At 39.0% G+C, this 22176-nt stretch overlaps 1 protein-coding gene across 2 annotated transcripts in view; it reads left to right on the top strand.

Moving 5' to 3' along the window:
- plpp3 (phospholipid phosphatase 3) overlaps positions 1–21090 on the top strand; it is a 66078-nt gene extending 44988 nt beyond the window's left edge. For both annotated transcript variants that reach the window (XM_056445426.1, XM_056445427.1), the window contains exons 4-6: positions 1859–1916; positions 10514–10690; positions 20594–21090. In XM_056445426.1, the coding sequence (XP_056301401.1) occupies positions 1859–1916; positions 10514–10690; positions 20594–20722 (364 nt within the window). In that variant the 3' untranslated portion in view covers positions 20723–21090. The remainder of the gene's footprint in view (positions 1–1858; positions 1917–10513; positions 10691–20593) is intronic.
- Positions 21091–22176: the final 1086 nt, after the last annotated feature.

The raw sequence follows: 22176 nt of genomic DNA, 5'->3' as shown, positions 1-22176 counted from the left end.
TAGCCTGAGCTATGAAGCATATTATAAATTAATATTGCTTTGGATGACATTTTATACAGTTGAAGTCAGAATTATTAGCCACCCTGTTTATTTTTTTCCCCAATTTCTGTTTAACGGCGAGATTTTTTCAACACATTTCTAAACATAATAGTTTTAATAACTCATTTCTAATAACTGATTTCTTTCATATTTGCCATCATGACAGTAAATAATAGTGTATTTGATATTTTATCAGCTTACAGTGCAATTAAAGGCTTAACTAGATTAATTGGGCAGGTTAGGGTAATTAGGCAAGTCATTGTATAACAGTGCTTTGTTTTGTAGACAATCAGAAAAAAATATTGCTTTATATTAGCCTTAAAATGGTCTTTAAAGATACATTTTTAGAGAAATTGTATAACCTGTACAATCATTTATAATACTATCGAGTTTTAAAGATTTATTGAAGAATGAGTGAACTAGAATTCATGCTTATAGGTTTGTAAATGTTATGTTTATCTGTTATGTTTTTATTATATCGGTAACTTATTTTGTAGTATTTCTGAATTTCAGGAATGTGTCTTGTCTTTTTTTTTTTTTGGTAGGCGTTTTATTTAACAGAGCAATTTTTACTAGAATTATAATAGTCAGGTCTCGCTTTTTTTGCAGAAGATATACTGTAGGTTAAAAAAAGGAAGACAAAAAGAAGAAACAGGTATTTGAATCCTGAAAAAAAATCCTGAATAAAATCTCACAAAAAAGTATTTAGCTGCTTCACTGTTTTCAACATATTGTAAAAAATATTATACATTTTATTATTTAAATATTACGTAATTATATTTCAGTACAGTGTGTGACTTTATGAATTTATTCACTTTTATTTATTTTTTTAGTTTGCAAAATCAAATTAGCCAGAAATTTACTAAATGTATTATTGTTGTTGTTGTTGTTGTTGTTGTTGTTGTTGTTGTTATTGTTATTATTATTATTATTATTATTATTATTATTATTATTATTATTATTATTATGTATTTAATAATAAAACACTTCTTTTATATAAAAAAAAAAATCCAGAAGATATAGATTTCTAGATATAGAAAAGTCTTTTTTGAACAAATCCTGAAAAAAAATCTCACAACAAAAAAAATTATGCAGCAGCACTGCTTTCAAAACAGATGTAGTAAAAAAATCGATATTTTAATTAAATATTACATAATTACATTTCAGCATAGTGTGTACTGCATATGGATAGATCGCTTTTATTCATTCATATAGATTGCTAAATCAGATAAGTCAGACATTTAATCATTATTGCTAATATTATTATTATTATGTATTTTTTGCATTTAATAATAGAACATTTTATTATTGTTATTTTATGTATTAGTTTTTTTTCCTCTCACTTTCTTTTTTCTTTTATTCATTTTTTTATTATGGTTTTTTTTTTTTTGCATTTAATAATAAACAAATTTTTTTGATCAAAGATTTTTTTTCAAAGATAAAGATTTAAAAAATAAAATAAAATAAAAGTCCTGAAAAAATTCTCGCAACAAAAAAAATTATGCAGCAACAAAAATAGATTTTTAAAAATTAGACATTACATAATTACATTTTAGGCGGTTCATTCTGCTGTGGCGACCCCGGATTAATAAAGGGACTAAGCCGAAAAGAAAATTAATGAATGAATAATTACATTTCAGTATAGTGTGTATATCGATATGTTTGCTTTTATTTATTTTTTAAGATTGCAAAATCAAATTATTTATAAAATTTATTATTATTATTATTATTATTTTTATTATTATTATTATATGTTATGTATTTTTTGCATTTAATAATAACACATTTTTTATATATATTTTTCTCTCTCTCTCTGCAGGAAATCCTTCTTTTCCGGACATGCTTCATTTTCAATGTACACCATGCTCTACCTGGCAGTAAGTACACACACTATGTGGTGCTCTCACACTGTCATAGCTCTGTTGCTGTATAAAGAGCTGTTCATTCATGACTGTTATGTCTAGTACGAAACAGCGACCCTCTATCGCCTTTCACCCTTCCTCTGTGTGCCTCCCGAAATGTGGGTCACACTTATTTTCCTTGTTCATCTCCCAGATGGACACACTCCACCTGTTTTTATTTGCGCAGCTGCACAGACATCCTCTCTCTCTCTCTTTCTCTCTAAAATACCTCTCTTTCTCTCTCTCATTCCCTGTGCTTTATTTTGATTCTCCTCTTAAAGGGGTCACACTTTTTTTAATGGACGAATCCCCAATACAGCTTTGCATACACACAAAGGCAGATTTTTTTTTTGCTCAGTCTCCCACTGTATGCAAAGCCTCTTTCAAAGAGCTCAAACTTTCTCCCTTTCACACACAAGACCCTCCTCCCTCCCTCCTTTCTTTCTAGTCCTTTCTTCCTTCATCTAAATCATCAGCATCTCCATGGGCCCCTCCACCTTTCTCTCTTTCAGATGGCAGGAGGTGGAGCCGCTCGGCTAATGGAGGTTGCCAGATGTTCATTCTCAGCGTTTTCAGAGATTATTTGAGGGAGAAAAAACGATGGGGCATATATGCATTTCAGTGTGTTTGGGGCCACAGACCTGTTAAAAATCTTGGCTTTATGCTTTCCTAAACAGCCATTAAGTTAATGTGAGAGTTTGACAGCTGAGCCTGACGCCCAAAAAACACTGACCTGGACATTTCTATACCAGAGGAAACCTTATGTTAAGAACCAGGACCCCAGACTGGCGCTGTTGAGTGTTTTCTGACTAAAGCGATAAGTTTTACGCTGGATTGTAAACCGTCGTGATTAGGCAGGAGAGATGTCAGCAAGTGTTACATGTCATTATTCAGTCCCTTAAGGATTTAACAAAAAATATATATTTTTGTGACACAAATTAGTGATTTTGTGGTGAGTTTTCGCTAATTTTGCGTCAAATTTTGCGTCAAATTTTGCGTCAATTCTTATATCATTGTGATGTGAAAATATACACAAATTTACAAATCTTAACTCAATTTTTAATAATAATAATAATAATAATTCCTTACATTTATATAGCCCTTTTCTGGACACTCGAAGCGATTTACACATTGCGGGGAATCTCTTTATCCACCACCAGTGTGTAGCACCCCCCAGGATGACGCGACGGCAGCCATATTGCACCCGACCTCACACCACACCAGCTGATTGGTGGATAGGAGACAGAGTGATGAAGCCAATTATGATATGGGGATGGTTAGGAGGCCATTATATACAGAGACCAGTGGGCAAATTTGGCCAGGATGCCAGGGTTAAACCCCTACTCTTTTCGAAGGACATCCTAGGATTTTTAACGACCACATGGAGTCAGGACATCGGTTTATGGCCTCATCCAAAAGACGGCGCTCATTGAGCAGTATAGAGTCCTCTTCACTATACTGGGGCGTTACGGCCCACACAGACCACAGGTTGAGCTCCCCCTGCTGGTCTCATTAACAAAACTTCCGGCAGCAACTCAGCTTTCCCATGTGATCTCCCATCCAGGTACTGACCGGGCGCAGCCCTGCTTAGCTTCAATGGGCGACCATGTGAGAGCTACAGAGAGCTAGCTGCCGGCTCGAGAACCATCATTGTGATTTATATAAAGTAAATACTAAGAGAAGCTAGAGTTTACCCCTAAAGCTAGCTTATTATATTTGAAAATGAAACCAATTTTTTTTTTTTATATTAACTCATCCCTGTTGTTTGATGGCTGTTCATGAGGAATTGATGCAGAGATCATCTGAGACTATAAAAGCTGAATAAAGCTGAAAGAATCTGTCTGTAAATGCTAAATTTGCATTAGTTTTTGATAAAGCTCTGCCAAAAACGAGGATTATTGTCTTAAACGAAAGCATCCTTTGTCAAACCCATTTACCTCCATCCCTGAGCAACACCTGGAAGCCATGCTGAATAAGATCAGTGGGATAAGAATGTCAGTGGTCGGTGTAATGACTGAGAGCGTTAGTTATAACATTGTTATAGGTAATAATTTAAGATCATAGTAAGTAAAGTAACAAAATGTGTTTACTTTTTAACTTTTATATTTATATTTACTTTTTAAACACATTTTAAATATTTAGCTTTTAAAGTTTTAATAAATTAATGTTAAATTACAAATGTTTCATGATTTAAATGTCAGAAAAAAAGCAAGAAAAAAACGAATCCAGAAACATTAAAACAAAACAAAAAAATACATATTTGGGAAAGCTAAAAGAGATTTCATAGTGTCTTAAATCATCCAGAAAAAAACAGGATGGTAAAACAGTTCCAGAAATTGATTGTAGGAACCTCTAGACTAGAGGAGGCACGGTGGCTCAGAGTTTAGCATTGCCGCCTCACAACAAGAAGGTCGCTGGTTCAAGTCCTGGCTGGGCCAGTTCTGTATGGGGTTTACATGTTCTCCACATGTTTCGCCTGGGTTTCCTCCGGGTGCTCCAGTTTCCCCCACAGTCCAAAGACGTGCGCTATAAGTGAATTGGATTAACTGAAATTGGCCGTAGTGTATAAGTGCGTGTGTGAATGTGAGAGTGTATGGGTGTTTCCCAGAACTGGGTTGCAGCTGGAAGAGCATCAGTTGCGTAAAACATATGCCCGGAATAGTTGGAGGTTCATTCCGCTGTGGCGGTCCCTGATAAATAAGAAACTAAGCCAAAGGAAAGTTAATGAATGAACCTCTAAACAAGCGTTCAGTATGTTTTGTAGTCACTTTTCCACTTTAAAGTTTAAATGTGACCAGATTTTTCACAGTCCAAGCGAGTTTGGTCAAACTTCATTATAAAATATTTGCATAGGCTGTTAAAATACAGTGACTTTTCTAAGATAGTTAAAGCCGTCTGCTTCTGAAGAAACAAGAGGCCAATTAAAAATAGTACAAAGCGTAATAAACAGACTTTCAGAGCTGAAAGTGAAGGGAAGTTTTCTCGGCGTAGACTGATCGAGCGAGACCATCTTATTGACTGGAGCGTTCCTCTTTTTGGCCTCACTCTCTGTAATTATCTCAGTCTAGATGTCATGCTTCACAGGTCAGACGCTGAAGTCATAATGAGAGCTCACACCGGTCTTGTGATGCCCTGTTATTTGCACAAACGTAACCCAGGTCAGGACTAGGCAGTCTTTGTTCTCAAGCGATTTCACAAATGAATCATTCTGGCACTGAATGCTAAGACAAAACCTGTTTTGTCAGTGACACGCTTCAGTAACTTTATCTCCTTTTTCCCCCACATGAATTATTTTTTAATTCAGGGATTTTAAGGTAATTTTAAGGTACTTTTACAAATGCAACAGATTATCGTCAGTTATAAAACAGTGGACTAAAATGATTGAACCAACTATTACATCCTAATATAATAAAATAGATCAGGGGCCAGTTGCTGAAACTGGTAAGACTAATTTTAAAAAGTTAGTCACTAATTATTTTCTTTAATCCTGGCTATAGCTTTTTAAAGGCAGTTACAGTAATGTTGATCAGTGTAAATTGAATCCAAAAGCCATACTAATTACCAGTCGAACTACGTCATATGGAATATTAACTTGGTATCTATGTTTATGCAATTCAGTTCAGTTCAATTGTCCCCAGGTTTCCCATATAATTCGAAGTGGTTGTATATACTCTTTGTAACTTATTTAAATTATTATGAATTATGATGTTCATCTACAAGTGGAAAAACCTTTTAGAAAAATGTCAAATTATTGTATTTTTTATAAATATATTATTGTTTAAATATTAATATCATTGAAAATTAAGTCTAGTCTTTGTATTTGACATGGCAACTATAAAAAGTGGTAAAATCATGAAGTAAATTACCAAGTAGAACTCTGCCCCCTAGAGTGGCCAATAGTACTACACTTCATACAACTTACATGGGTATTATGAGTTGCTGGTCAACCATTGAGTTTGATCAGCATATCAGTTTGTGCTGTAGAGCAAGTGCATGTGGGTATTCTGTGGGCACAAGCTGGGTATTTCCCAGCCTTTCTATAACCTCCATACTCTATAGTCCATGAGGTTTGGCCGTGGAGTCACTGCACTTCCCAGACCGCATGGTGATTCATGATACTCTATTATGCTATTGTGACTAGAGGGCAGGCGTTGAATGATAAGAGATCACAGAAAAAGCAAAAATCCCTCATAGAGGATTTGTCAAGTCTTTAACCTACTGTTCTAGGCTTAGTTTTCTTTATGTTGTGGCCATTAACATGGCTCCGCTTTAATATTTTTGGACTATAGAAAAGGCTTTAGTGGTGAAGTTCACCGTTTTTTTTTTACCAGAATTGGCATGAATGAAGTGCAAACACAATTCAGAGTGACCCACAAACCAAGCACAGACCTTTTTTCTATCAAAATATTGCAAAATAAGTGTCGTTTTCCCTCATACTCACCTTTTTTGTTAAGCTAACATGATTTATTATACTGTGTTTCTCTTGCCTTTTCTGTTTCCCATCCCAAGTTGGACTCAACATGCCATTTTGCGGCTGCTCATAAGACCTGAGGTCAATCACTGGGCTTAAATAAAGTTTACTCACCCTTTTCGTTCATGACTTTCTTTCACAGAACAGGTCACACAGTTACAGTGAACTTGGAGTGACTCTCTCAGTTTTCTAAAAGGAAGCAAAGCACATAAGAAGTATTAAAATGGTCGATATAACTTTTTTATTTTATTATTTTGAAGCCACAGTAGATCTGTGCAAGACACAGAGTAAAACTAAAGTAGCTTTAGGCTAAAAACATTGACTTCTATCATAGCTCTACTAATGCTCGTGAGCTTTATTATGAATCTGTCTGCATAGTTCTTTCAAAAATCTAGCTGACCTGGTTCTTAAAGGGATAGTTCATTTAAAACTTCAATTCTGTTTTCATTGACTCACTTTGGTCATTACAGTCCCCCAAGAGTTACATTCTTAAAAAAACTGAATCTACTAATGCTCATGAGCTCATATGAATCTGTCTATTAATGCTCATGAGCTTTATTATGAATCTGTCTGCATAGTTCTTTCAAAAATCTAGCTGAGCTGGTTCTTAAAGGGATAGTTCATTTAAAAATTCAATTCTGTTTTCATTGACTCACTTTGGTCATTACAGTCCCCCAGGAGTTACATTCTTAAAAAACTGAAATGTAATTTCTTATATGTCCAGTCCACCAAAATATTTGCATCTCTAAAAGAACCAGTGAGGTTTACGTGACTTGTAATATTTCCGTTCACTTTCATGACATGTCATGGTGCGTTTTGAATCGTTGGAATACAATGACAAGCTAAAGCTTTAGAGTTTCTCTTTTCTTGGAAGAAAATTGGCTAATTTTGAACAACATAATGTCAAAATGTTGGGAAAATACTCCTTATAATGCCCCCAGAGACTCCAGGATCTTTATCATTGTCCATCTTGATACCTTAGTATCAGATCTGATGGCACAACCAAGATAGCCTTCAGGGAAGGGACTGGGATGGAGACTGTCAGCAGAGTCGAATGTTATCTGCATGTGTTTCATCTCATGTGGGCACAGGGTGTGTGTGTGTGTGTGTGTGTGTTTGTGTTTTGGGGTTGGATGTCAGTGGAGAATTTCAGACCACACCACGTCTGCCAGTTCTGCTGCCACCACCTTCCAGCACAGATACCAGAGAGCCATATACACACCGTCGTCTCTGATCGCAGTGTCTGTGGCACGTTCGCCTTATCTGAGCTCTGATAGCAAGACATTAAGAGGCAGTTTTGATGGACTGTATCAGAGCCCTGAGGGTCCTTAAGCTCTGCTGTTCTTATCAGCTCTTGGATGCCTACAGTACGTGTGGAGATGATCCCACTTTCGCCCTAAGGAACAGAGCCACTTTAGGAGTTTGGAAAAATCACAGAGCATCTCTACATCTCCAGACTTAGACATGCTGGCTTGCAGCTTAAGAGATGAGCGTCAGCAGGACTCCCTAGGTATCGGACGTCACCCTTCTGTGACCTCTCACAGTCCAACATATACCAGAGATATCTCTGCCGTCTTAGTGTAGAAAATGTCAGTATAAAAACAGTTACATACATAAATAGCTGACTTTTCTTTTTGTTTAAGCATATGGCAGATGCCATCAAGAGGCCCTGTGTTGTTTTTGTTGTGGCCCCTTGTTGACAAGCATTGTTCTGCATTGCACAATATAGTTTATACAGTTTAAGCTAAATAGAGAGGATGAGAATAGTTTCTACTGTATATACATACCTTTATGCACATTTTGGAATATTGATGTGCATAAATTTTGACTGATTAGGATATATATATATATATATATATATATATATATATATATATATATATATATATATATATATATATATATATATATATATATATATATATATATATATATATATGTATGTATGTGTATTTATATATATGTATGTATGTGTATTTATATATATATATATATATATATATATATATATATATATATATATATATATATATATATATATATATATATATATGTATGTATGTGTATTTATATATATATATATATATATATATATATATATATATATATATATATATATATATATATATATATATATATATATATATATATATATATATATATATATATATATGTATGTATGTATGTATGTGTATTTATATATATATATATATATATATATATATATATATATATATATATATATATATGTGTGTGTGTACATCAAAAAAGTCATGTGATTTTTTGTTTTCATAGTCTAATTAGCATGTTTGGATGAAGAAATAGCTAATATTACTGTTGACTGTTAAGCTTTCAGGTCAACCTTTTTATGTTCGTTAATTTGCATTAAATTACTTCTAGAAGATGCATCAACAAACTCTGAAATTTCTAAATGTCTTAAAATGAAAGGCGATTAAAAAAGGTAAAGGAAATCAATAGCGAACTGGATGTTTTTAATTTTTATTAATTGACTGTATTCTTGTTTACAATCATGTCAGTGTGTCTGATATACTGAAGCAGGCAGACAGTCTTCTTAAGCCACAGATCTGCGGTGGACGAATATTCCATGGCATTCGCATGGCCTGATCAAAGGCATTATTGACACATTCGTTTGTAAGTTCTCCACAGGAACTTTTCTGAGGGATAGGAATGCCAAGTGTATGAAAGTTTGTGGTTGAAATGGCTGCAGCTTCTTGGTTCGAAATTCCCTCATTGCTGCCAACACTGAGGCCGAGCTGAACCAGAAGGAACATGAGCATGAATTTATTTATTTATTATTTGCCTCAGATGAACTTGAGCCATATAATCAAGCTAGTATCTCCATTTCATCTGGGACATCTGGCTCAGAAACGTAACTTTTATCCAGCTATAACCCCAACCGCTTATTTAGAGTAGCGTGAAAGAATCAACTGCTGAATCAGGCAAAAACAACTTGGAGATTTGTTTCAGCATTTTTTTAAGGACTTCCTGCTGTTGGCCACAATGTAAATTGAAATGATAAGAGAGCAAGCCGTATGTTGATTCCAGTTGGTCTGAGCCACAACGCACAGCCATCTATAAACACACATAGATGCCTATCGCTCTACCATCCTTCCGTTCTGAAGGGATGTTTTCATGAGATAAGATCAACTGAAAACTATTGAGGATTCTTATTTATCTCTAGTTTTGCTCCCCGGGATGTGGTGTGAACATATTGTGTGCTGGCAGCAGTCGAGTTATTCTTTGGCTCAATAAAACACACCGGAAATCACAACAGCATCACCTTTGGGGTGACCTCAGAGAACTCAAAGTGAGTTTGTGAAGCTGTCAGTCTACTTATGGAGGCACACCCATCCTCGCATCATCTAAGAACTTCGACCAGTAAGGAAACTCCAACTCCCAAACATCCTCAGGGAGGGATTCCTTCCTCTGTACGCACACAATGCCTTCGGAGAGAGCAGAGAGCTGTTCAGGAAAGCAGAAACGACCTTGCACACACCTTTGTTTGAAAACTCAAAGCTCAAGATGACTATTGTTTGTTTTGTCTAACGAGCATTTTGGGCCTTGTTGGAGTGTGTGCATGTGTGTTTATCTGTTACTGTCCGTGAGTAAGGGTGTGGGCAAAGATTTCTGGTGTCTGTTTAGCTTTCAAACGTAATGGAAGTTTTCCTTCTCACGTGGTGATGGATGATTAAGCAAGGGTGATGAATGCAGGGTCCTTGACTGACCCAGATTGAAGGGTTTCAGGACTGATGGCCCGCCAGAGCGTCGTCAACAGTCTGTCCTCCCGACCCCCATCCTCCCCTCATCTTTGTAACCCTCACTTCATTTGTTTTCTTACCCTAATGAGTCTTCCTGTTCCCAGAAAGCAAACCCTACAAGAGGTCCTTGGATTTAGGTGACTAGAGTAAGAAAGGCCACATCCTTAGTTTGTGGGATTTCAGTCTATCCCAGCTCTTCTTAGACTTTTCCGTTTCCTACTCTTTCATTTTCTAATTTCTGTCAACTATTATCTCAGCTGTTATGTTATACCAATGTGAAGTCTAAACTTTGTTTAAAGTGCTTGTGTTCTCTGTTTCCTCAGTTCTACCTACAGTCTCGGTTCACATGGCGAGGAGCCCGTCTCTTGAGGCCCCTGCTCCAGTTTACTTTGCTGATGATGGCCTTCTACACCGGTTTATCACGAGTGTCTGATCACAAGCACCACCCCACTGATGTCTTAGCTGGCTTTGCTCAAGGAGCCCTGGTGGCCTACTGCATAGTGAGTGCACAGTTTACAATGTGTCTTTTTAGAGTTTGGGAAGTGTACCAGTCTGGTAATTTCCTACTTTATGATGTTTGATAACAACTGGCCTTAATCTACTTGTCTTCACAACATTTGATGTTATTTTAATAGCAGAGAACAAAGGTTTTTACACAGTGTTAACACCAGAGGAACTAATTAAATTTTCTTTTTTTAATATGTGAACAATTAACAACCCAGCAAGTTTCCGCATTTCCCACTCTTCATTTTAAAACGTGGTCATGTTTTATTTTACTGTTTCTCAGCTTGGATAGACACATATTTATCAGATTGTCAAAGTAACCATTAAGAACAGACTTTATCTGGTGCCTTTTGAGTGGAGTGAAGACAGAAGACCATCCAGAGTTTGAGGTCGGAAGGGGATCTGGAATATCTAGAAACAGACCACAACATTCTCCAGACCCCACCCTTTCTCTTTTTCACCCCTATCCACAAAATTACTCATCCATCAAAATGAAGCATAATCTTTTTCTTGCTAATGCAGAGCACATTGCCTCAACTGCACCATTACCAACTCTGAAATGAAAAAAAAGAAAGGGGGAGGGTTGTGGAAAAAGGAATTTTACACTTCGTAATCGAGCCACATGTCACTGTTGTCGGTTCCAGGTTTTCCCTGCAGTAAGCAAAGCTTCACTTAGCTGGATTGTGCTTGGGAAAATTGAGTCTGGTGGAACCAAATGTAAAAAGAGACAGAGTTTTTACTCAGTCTGAAATGTCAGTTCATTATTCATTAGGGAATCTGTGTTTTATCGGCATTGCAAGGGGTCGTGTGAAGATAAGATAGCCAAGACTTATTTCTCCAGATAGCACCCCATCATATTTCTCATGACATCTGAATTCTTTGTGTTGGAATTGAAACATTGAGTTGACCTTCTCATACATTACAATTCCCAGAATGCTCTAGGAGTGTGTTTCATGATTTTAATTGGCTGTGACAGGGCCACACTTTTATAGTGCACAGATGTTGGCCAAACATCCATCTAGTTGGTATCATGAACCTCCTAAACATTTACTTGTCAGTACTTGAGAATTGACTGACTTGACAGGACCTGAGTGGTTCAGTTTTTTGGTTGGCATTTCAATTTATCCAAGTGTAATTTAGCTTTACACGAACCACATAATAGGCTCATTAAAGATGTTAGTGAAACAGTCCTGCTTTTGCTTGAATTATCCATCCTTATGGTCTTACTTGTCTTTGAACCTCTCAGGTTCAGGATGTGGGATCTAGTCTTTGAAACTTGCAGACATTTTCCCCAGTAAGATCAGTTCAAACAACTGCAAGTAGAAATAAGATCCTTTCCACTACTGATCAAGGCACCAATGTACTTGTTTTTAACAAGCCTATAGTTGGAATCTGTTCCGTTCCCCATCTGTAAATGCTTTAGAGGCCCAATTAGAGTATTTCTAATGACCAAAGCTCAGATGGAGCCTATAGAGGTGATGCAAGGTATGTGTCTTTAGATGAAAAGAACCCATGGTGAGATGCCCAAGTTTTGTCCCAATTCATCACGCACCAATACATGCACCGTATGCGGCAGTGCACCAAACAGTTCGTAGCTTAGTCACAGCATTTCTTTTAAGCTTGGCTGCAAGTGCTGATTACTGCTTAAGGGGCTTGTGTTTAAAGACTTTTAAAGGTTGTAAGGGCTCTGGGTCGGTGTCCAATTGGCTGGCTTCAAAGAAACCGTGGAAAGTTACAGGTTTTGGTGAGTTTTGGCAATATTGCAAAAGCTGATTACAGACATAGTTCATGTTCCATATTAAAGAGAATCAGGTCACGTGGTGCTGTTAGACTTTGGTGCCCAGGGAAAACTGTTCTCAGAACAGCAATTAATGTCAATCTGTCTTTGCATCATGCAAAGGAACTCAAACATTGAGCAGTACAATGCTAACTAGGCCATCAGTTTCATTCAATCTCAAAAGGAGGCTCCTTAAATCCTACATGCAATTCTTTGTACTCGGGCCTGGTTTTTATCAGAAATTTTGGCAAGAGCCACCAGCGTTACAATCGATGAAGTCAAGCAGCCTGGCATGTTTAAATGTCTCATTCATAACTTAGAAAACCTTTGAGATTCAGTCTTCAAGAAACCACGTTTTCCTTCTTTGTCTTTTGGACTGTTGACTGCGGCCACATCCTCCGGTCCTTCCTGTTGGAGAGTGGCGTGAGCTGTTTGTTCATGTCATCAAACATAGCCCACTTTCTAAGCTGCTGACATGGACGGAGAGAGTGTAAGGAGGTTGGCTGCTGCTGCTACGGCTGAGTTGCAGAGGTGTTTCCTGCAGGACTAGACAAGGGTGGAAACAGCTGGAGGCCAGTGCTCAAACAGCTTTTTCCTCTTCCCACTCTCTCTCTCTCGATATCCACAACACCCCTAGAGTTCTCAGATCCTGGCTAACAGTATCCCACCATTCCTCAGGATCACAGAGGGTCATGTTCAATACTCCGGACTTCAGTTCCTCCTGCGATAACAGTCCATAGTTAAGTGCTTCTGGTCTGGCTTGGGTGGCAAAGATGGTTGTCCCGATATCATATCTCTCCCTCCCATATGTCAGGCACAAGGTTGACTCCTTTTTTCCATTGGCTGCAACAGGGCTCACCATGTAGTCATGGTAATGGAGGCTGTCTCAGGCTGAAAATACTGCGGTTGTGTGTAAGAAGAAAGGAAATTTTAACAGTGTTATTAAACTTTACTAATGTTACGCAGGAGAGCAAGCAGCCAAAACACAACTTGGTCTCCACAATTATTATGCAGATGTGGCTCAGTGCCTGAAACTACAATTTAAGACACATGCATAACATAAGCAATGCACTCTCACACATAATCATGTGCTGTGTTTGGCACTTTTTGGGTTTAGGCACACCCAAACCAATGGAAGACCACACACATGTGCACACACCCAGACATGTCTTCTATGAACCTGTTCACAGTTCATCTCAATCCCAAGTCCATAAAGGCATCAGTGAAAAGTGGCAGAGGTTCAGTGAGGTCCAGTGGAGACAAGTTTGGAAACTCGTGCCCTCCCTGCTCTGAAATCCAAAATGTGTGCGTTATGTTGATATTTTAACACAATGGTTGGATGGTGACAAATTCTATGTTTTATTTCCTGTCTGATTAAGTATGAGAGGAAGTGCTCAAGTGGAGAAGTGAGTTTGCCATGTAGATGATGTCAAACCACATTAATAGAATATAATAAAGACAGGGAGACTAAAGTAGTAGGCAACTTGACGCCCTTGTGCTTCGCATTACAGTTTAAAGATAACGTTTTTTTAATAGACCAGTGGTGTCCAAACTAGATCCTGGAGGGCCGGTGTCCTGAAGAGTTTAGCTCCAACCCTAATCAAACACACCTGAACCAGCTAATTAAGCTTTAACTAAATATACTAGAAACTTCCTGGCAGGTGTGTTGAAGCCAGTTATATCTAAACTCAGCAGGACACCGGCCCTCCAGGACTGAGTTTGGACACCAAGTAATAGACTTTTTCTCAATTTGATAAACTTTTACCAAGCACTCTTCCAGGTCCATAGACAGTTTCACACTGGCTAGTTATAGGAACTCCGTTATAGGGCAGACCTGTTCTGGTTGAATTTGGAGAACTAGTATGCACTCTGAAGCCATACAAGCATCTGACAGAAGTTTCATTTTAGTGTGGCATTCAACAACCTGCAAATTATGCTGTCGATCCATCTGAGGCTGTTTTTATGTCTGTGTAGTGAGTAAATAGGCAGTTTTGAGCTGGGAAGTTATAGGAACTCAGTTATAGTAACTTGCCACTGTGCCTGCCCCCCAAAAATAGCAATTTTTCTGGTTGCATCCGTACCTCACTAGGATCTCTGAAGTGGTGTGTGCCAACTAACAAGTAGTATTTTCATGGCTACATATGTGTACTTCAACCAAAACTTATAGGAACTATGAAAACATCAAAACAGTCATTTAAGGGGTTTTCACACTGGAGGAATATTATCATAGTTCCTAGAACTATAGGAGGCAGTACATAAGTTTTTACATATAGGTAGGGCCAGACGCTTTTTTGCTATTTCTGCGCAGAAGTTTGCTAAAAATCTGTGGATTTATGCGGAATGATTTTAGGAGTATCATAATTAAAACCTTAATATATGAACTAAAAAGTAATACCTTTTTAACGTTTATTTAATGTTTACAATGCAAATCCAATTAGATCCACTTTATTTCGTAAACTAAGCAAGTCTTCTATATAATTTCTCTACTAAAAAACAGAAAATATTATTTTACAAACTGCATTGTGAATACATTATATGAATATTTTCATATTAGTCAATTATATTACTGAAATTAATTTAAAAACTGAATAAATATAAATTTACTCACATTTACACAAGTAAATAAACAGAATCAATGATGGGCTAAAAATCAGCGGAATTCTGCACACACAGATTCCATGTGGGCCTATTATAGGTACCCTTGCTAGAGGAACTAAATTAATTATTACTTCTAATGGCTGATTTATACTTCTGCGCCGAGTGATCGGCGTGACCCACGGCACCTGCCTTGCGCATAGTCATGCATTTATACGTCTCCGTGCTGTTTGTGTTGCTCTGCAATAACACTTCCAAAACGCTAGCTGACAGTAGGTTTTTATGTTCTTCTGTGTCGAGTTTCTTCATGGGTGTTTAGTTTTTTTCTGAACGCTACAAGTAGCTAAAACTCGTTCATTTAGAGCGGGGAACCGGCAGACATGCAACAACTTTAATCATAAGGTAAACACAAAACAAAAGGCTCCATCTGGAGCTCGTTCATAGGACTCGACACTTGTAAACAATCACTCTCAGTAGCGCCCATGCTCATCACCAAACCGATCAATTAGACAGCGTTCGCTACGCGTCGTTGTGATGTGTACTTACATTTTTTGAGAGGTGCGCATCGGCGTCAGCCATGGCGAGGGCTGTGCGACCACACGAAGGCTGCGCCACAGCTTATGCATGCACTAGACGCAGAATTATAAATTAACTTTAAGTTGGATCTAACCCAGCACATATGAACTACCAGTTACGTAAATGTACCTGTGTTATGCAAATCCATACACACACTAGTACAGTATTTTAAATTGCATAAAACATTTACATATAATAAACTAATATAGGAATAAGAATATGCACTGAAGTATATATAATTCTGCAGTAACAGACTGTTAATGAGCATCTTAATTAAAATCCTTTGTATGCAGTTAGTGGCACCGCAGTAAGGTCAACTTACACACACAGGCTTAGACAAACATGCAAAACAGCTTCCTGGTGCTGACTGAGCATTTGAACACAATGGAGTGAGTTTGCTGTGGAAGAACACTTTCAGACAGAGGGCCCTGACACAGGAAGCTGTCACCCCATGACACAGGTTCATTGGCCGTCTATGATTACAGGTCAGAGGTGACACTGCATCAAGCAGGCTATTGTAAGAGACGATTCTTGAGTCATGTTGGACAGTAAACCTTGATAACACATAATTGCATACAAACTGCAGATTTGATGACAAATAACACTTAACTCTACCTTGTGTCTGCCTTCTTAAAATATAATGCACATTTGTTTTTGAATATTTGGGGAATGCCAGACTATATTTGTTATACTATTCATAATTAATAAGCTGTGTTTTATTCCGATTAAAATTAAAAGAGAAGAGCAACTGCTTCATTAATCCTTTAAAAATGTGTTGCTATTAGGGTTGGGCGATGTCGACCAATTTGGCATCGTACGATGTCTAATGTGAAACATCGTAATGGACGATGGCATTGTTGTCGTAGGCGGCAATGAATTAATTATTTATGAATAATTAATTAATTTATAACAAATTAATTATTTGTAGTCTACCGTTTCAACTACCTGACCCGCCTGGTCTTTGTTTTACCCATAACCAAATCATAAATAAATAAAGACACGCAAATAAAAGTTACACGCAAATTACCATCTGTCAATCGCTTTTTCTGCGGGACTCTGGCATGAATAGGCAGAGTGATCTGTGTCGTTATAATGGCGTCCACAAACTTGGTTAGTAATAAGGTGCATAATCAACAGCAACCAACCAACAGTATCACTAAAATTAGTGCAAGTGCAAGTGTAAGATTGAAGCAGTTTACTGACACTGTGACATGTTATCTGATAGATTCAAAAGACAGAAGAGTCGTTAGAGACAAGAGTCTCTAAAGTTTTACAACTATAGTGAGACGCAATCCAGCAGTACATCCTTGATAAACTGTCCGACGCGCACTGCTTTCTGGGGTTTTGTGCTCAAAGCACTGACCGCCTGGAGCTTAGACGAGCGCATGACAGTGTGTTTGTGTCTGTGTGGTTACATGCATTTTCAGCAGTATAGTGTGGATGGAGGGCTGTTCAGAAATGCTAGATGAAACGCCAATATGGACGGATTGTTTTCCTTCTAAAATGCCATTTTAAAACTAAGATGTATTAGTGTAAGCGGGGCCTGTGTGTTTTTTCAAGAGCGGGTTTTGCCACGGTGGCGCGGCGGAGGATCGCGATGCTGGCTCTATTATCGATTATTATTATTATTATTATTGATATCTATTAGCCATTGCCGATGGACGATGGCATCATCTAACGACCCAACCCTAGTTGTTATTTTTCTTCTTCTTCTTTTTATTATTATCATTATTTATTTAGGGTTCATACTAAAAGACGTTAATATATATTTATAATAATATGCGTGTCACAAAGTTAAATTAAACTTTTATTTACCACAGAGTTAAATACTGTTAAAATAATACAAAATATACCTAGCATTATATGAACAATTATGCATTAGTTGTAACAGAATGTATTAAACCAGTGGTCATATTAAAATGATAAAACAGCATATTGTTCAGAAGTGTTTTCAACGGCTACTTCATTTGATCGTTGACCAAGCCCACGTCAGACATCATTGCTTCTGAAATGAATTTCCTTGTATCTGCAAAGAAGCCGAGGATCTAGATCCAGTTTCCTGATGTCATGGCAGTGCAATCTAAAGGTCACTCTGGAAATGTCGTGATCTTTCTGGCATACGTTCACTCGCATGGACAGAAGACTCTTACAGGAGGCCCTATAGGATGAATTCATCCGCCGTAACCTTTGGATAAAGCTCTCTTTGTATGCATGCATAACGCCTTCCACTGAGAGGATATGCAAGAAACAGCTGCTGGAAAGATGATTCCAGAACTCTGATGGCCTCTGTGTTCACTTTCTATCTCTTTCCACAAACCTGCTCAATTACTCAGGCCTGTCACTCACATAACCAAATAGGAAATCCCTTCTTTTAAACATTTTGTGTGCAAGCCTGTGCTCTTTCTCCCCCCTTGGCATTACCCAAGGGCAGTTTGCCGCTCTGGGGTTGACAGCAGCTCCTGAAGCGTGTCAGGACAATTTAGCTGTTAGCAACCCCAAACACTGACCTCGTTCCCTGTCACACACTGGCCCCATACTCTTCACACCCTCATAAATAGCGTGTGTTTATGTGTTGGCAGGGTTTCTGGAATCGCTGATTCCACTGTCAGCTGTTCTGCATGCTTCAGTAGCATAGATGGCGAAATATCCCGTAGGCCGACTTTACCAAGAAAGCATTCCGTCTTTGGCATGAAGGCCCTGTGACTCAGACTTGCGTATTTTCGGCTCTTTGTAAATCTTTTGGGTGCAAGCCTAGTCTAATGCCAAGGGCACACTTCCTCCGTTCCCCTCCCTGGTTTCCTGTGATGTCACCAGGATGTAAAAGAGGGCTGTTGGGCATCTTTTCTTTCACAACAACGTTCTTCCCACGGCAAATGAGAGCGTACTGAACACACTCCTTCCTCAGAGTCAAGGATTGAACAAAGGAACCAAGGAGGTTGCTCTTTATCTTCCCTACTGAGTCAGTGTTTTTAAGGCATGTGGTGTTCGTTTGTCATTCTTATCAGTTGTGTGACCTCATACACATCCGGATGTCATAGATGATGGATTGCCAGCCTTTATATAATTGGATTTTACAAAGGATTTATTAGTCATCTGTGTCTGAATTGGCATAATAAGGGAAGCTGAGAAGTTCTTGTTCTGTTTTCATTTAGGTAAGGATAAAGTTCTAAAGATGTATACAGTTAGAAAATCCCAATGTCACCCGCGCTGCAAATAGCAATGTTGAGTTTGCAGATCGTCCTGTTGATGACAAAATAAACATGCTTTCGTGACTATCATTTTCTCACCACTGCCATTTAAGTTGTATCTGATAATAACGATGTGGATATTTTTGCACAAGCTCTTCAGTACAGCACTCCTAATAACATCACACTTATTTATTCAGTGCTTTGTACTGAACATTTAAAAAAAAAGTTGCTTCAATTTGTCCTATGAAGAATCTTTTCCGTGAAAAGAACTTGAGAAGATTTCTACTTTAAAGAAAGCAGAGCCTTAGAGCCACACCCCATACCTGCCAACACTCAGTCAACACACAGTCTCCCGTATTTCAGACCCATCTCCCGCCACCCTCCCGTTTTCTTATTTCTCCCAGAAAACTCCCGTAATTTCACCCTAACATTACACCCCCCCCCCCCCCCCCCCTCCCCCCAGTCCTTAGCTTTTTGAGAGAGTCTGTAACACCCCCGGGTCGCCAACTTTGGCATAGTATCAGATCACAGAGGCCGCCCGAAACCCGGTCCATCGTACAGTTAATAATAATAATAATAATTCCTTACATTTATATAGCACTTTTCTGGGCACTCAAAGCGCTTTACACATTGGGGGGAATCTCCTCACCCACCACAAGTGTGCAGCATCCACCTGGATGACGCGACCACAGCCATATTGCCCCAGAACACACGCCAGCTGATTGGAGAGGAGACAGCGTGATGAAGCCAATTATGATATGGGGATGGTTAGGAGGCCATTATATACAGAGACCAGTGGGCAAATTTGGCCAGGATGCCGGGGTTAAACCCCTACTCTTTTTCGAATGACATTTTGGGATTTTTAATGACCACAGAGAGTCAGGACCTTGGTTTAACGTCTCAGCCGAAAGACGGCGCTGTAGAGTCCCCTTCAGTATACTGGGGTGTTACGGCCCACACAGACCACAGTTTGGGCGCCCCCTGCTGGTCTCACTAACACCACTTCCGGCTGCAAACTAGCTTTCCCATGTGGTCTCCCATCCAGGTACTGACCTGGCGCAGCCCTGCTTAGCTTCAGTGGGCGACCATGTGAGAATTGCAGAGAGCCATCTGCCGGCTAGTTACCCGGTTCTCATCAGTGTTATTCAGACATCTCAACCCCAAACCAAACCCTAACCACCCCTCCCAACCCCATCCCCCCTCCTGCCTTTTTTGTGCCTCTATTAGGACAGTAGCTAGACAGGAAATTAAGTAGGTGAAAGAGAGAGAGAGATAAAGGGGTGGGATTGGGAAAGGTCCATCAGCTGGAATTCATCTCTGGAAGCCCAAATTGCAATTGCGCTGCATATCGGCACATACAGATTTATTGTCTTATAATGCAGTTATTATTAGGATTTTGATTATCTTTTCCAACTTTTTGTCTTCTTAGCAACCATCTATTAATCTAAAACACCTTGGCAACCAGGATCATGCCCTATTCAGAACAAAATTGAATTATCTTGTCAGTTCCAGTAAAACTTCTACAATTTAACTTGGTCTGAAGTAAAGTGGCAAATTGAGTCTGGAATTACAATTGAAATTGAGTTAAAGTCAAATAGAGATCCACTGTAATTCTTAAAAAGGTAACCAACCAAAAAGGAAACTTCATCCAAAGGTGCCTTTGAAAATAATTGTTGCTGAAAGCCAGTCATGTTGTGTGCATACTTGATTTCCATCCTTTGTTTGGCTCTCAAATGAACAATTTTTTGTTTTTTTTCTTCTAGGTCTTTTATGTATCGGATCTCTTCAAACCCAAAGCTAAGACGGCCACCCCGCCGCCCTCGCCAATAAAGAAAGAGCTGCTCCCTTCTTCTGACATCATCGAGAGGAACAACCATCACAACATGGTGTAGGATGGAGGACCGGGAGGCTGCTTTCCTAATCTCCCAGTCCCGCACTCCACCCCTTCCTGATCCCCTGAAGAAAACCAGAACAGCCACCTGTGACGGAGGAGGACGCCTCCTCTCTTTCTCATCTGACAGTAGAATGTAGGCACAGGACAGAGACAATCCTATTGACTCTTATTACAAATGACCTCACAATCCAAGAGCCCAATTCGAAAGGCCAAACAGACACAAAGCTAACGAAAAAAAACAAGCCAATTCTCCTTCAGAATGTCGCGGAGGATGACCGAAGTATTGAACGACAAGGAGAGCGTGAATGTGAGGCTGGTCGCATGACCGGCGCTTCTCTCCTTTTGTCCTTTGTAGCCTTTCAGGAACAGCTTACAACAAATTCCTTATTAATAGGAATGATGAATACCTGCGATGTAATTAGCACAGATATATTAACAGTATAATAACTTATAGCACTATATACAAATTCATGAAATGTCACCACTCGCTATCTGAGGAGCGTAGCTTCAAGAAGCTTGATGACAAGCTGATTTTGAGCTACCCGAAACAGTGGCCTAACTGCAATTTAACGGGTTTGTTTTTTAAAAGGCGGGCGGGCGGGTGGGATTTTAATTTTGGATATTAAATTCACAATCCCTGCTTAAACTTTGGGGGGGGGGGCTTGGCTGAGCCATGCTGCCTCATTGTCTTTTGATTGGTCAGGGTGCAGGGTTTGACATTGGAGAGGTGTGTCTTGTCACCACTGTTGACACAGGGGCATGGCTCTGCCTAGCCACCTCACCTCACTGTCTACTGATTGGTCAGGGGGTGGGGTTAGACATCTGGGAGGTGTGCCTCATCACCATCGTTGACACAGGGGCGTGGCTGTGCCATGCCATCTAGCTGTCTTGTGATTGGTCAGAAAGTGGGGTAGACATCCATAAGGGTGTCTCATTTCTTTGTCTTGCTCTCTTCTGATTGGTCAGTTGTAAGACATTGGGAAATGTGTCTTGTCAAAACAGTTGGTGGTGGGGCGTAGCTGAGCCATGTTGCTTCTATGTCTTCTGACTGGTCAGGGGGTGGGGTTAGACATCAAAGGGGTGTGTCTCGTCACCACAGTGGGTGGGATTGACTCCCAATTTCCCCACCAACCACACTGGCACATTTATAATATTTTTTTGTTTTGTTTTGGAACTGGGAATGAGCCTCTTCCGCTGGCTGGTTTGACCTCTTTCCCTTCCGACTGCTTAAGCACTCAACTATGGTTGCGTGTTTTTACCCATAATGCCACCTGTGCCCTCTGCCTGTCCTGGCAAGAATCATACTGCCCTGAAAAAGGGGGATGCGGGGTCCCTCAGGGGGACGCTCGGTCCCTCGTTTGCATATGTGTTTGTATGTGAAGAAACGTAAGAAAACTGTGGACTTTTATTTTTCTCTCTCTTTTTGTTTTATGAAAATGCCTTCTCTTAGCC

The sequence above is a fragment of the Danio aesculapii genome, chromosome 20, assembly GCF_903798145.1.
Source record: "Danio aesculapii chromosome 20, fDanAes4.1, whole genome shotgun sequence".
Classification (NCBI taxonomy): Eukaryota; Metazoa; Chordata; class Actinopteri; order Cypriniformes; family Danionidae; genus Danio; species Danio aesculapii.
Note: the sequence above shows the minus strand (reverse complement) of the source record. Positions and strands in the feature narration are given on the sequence as shown.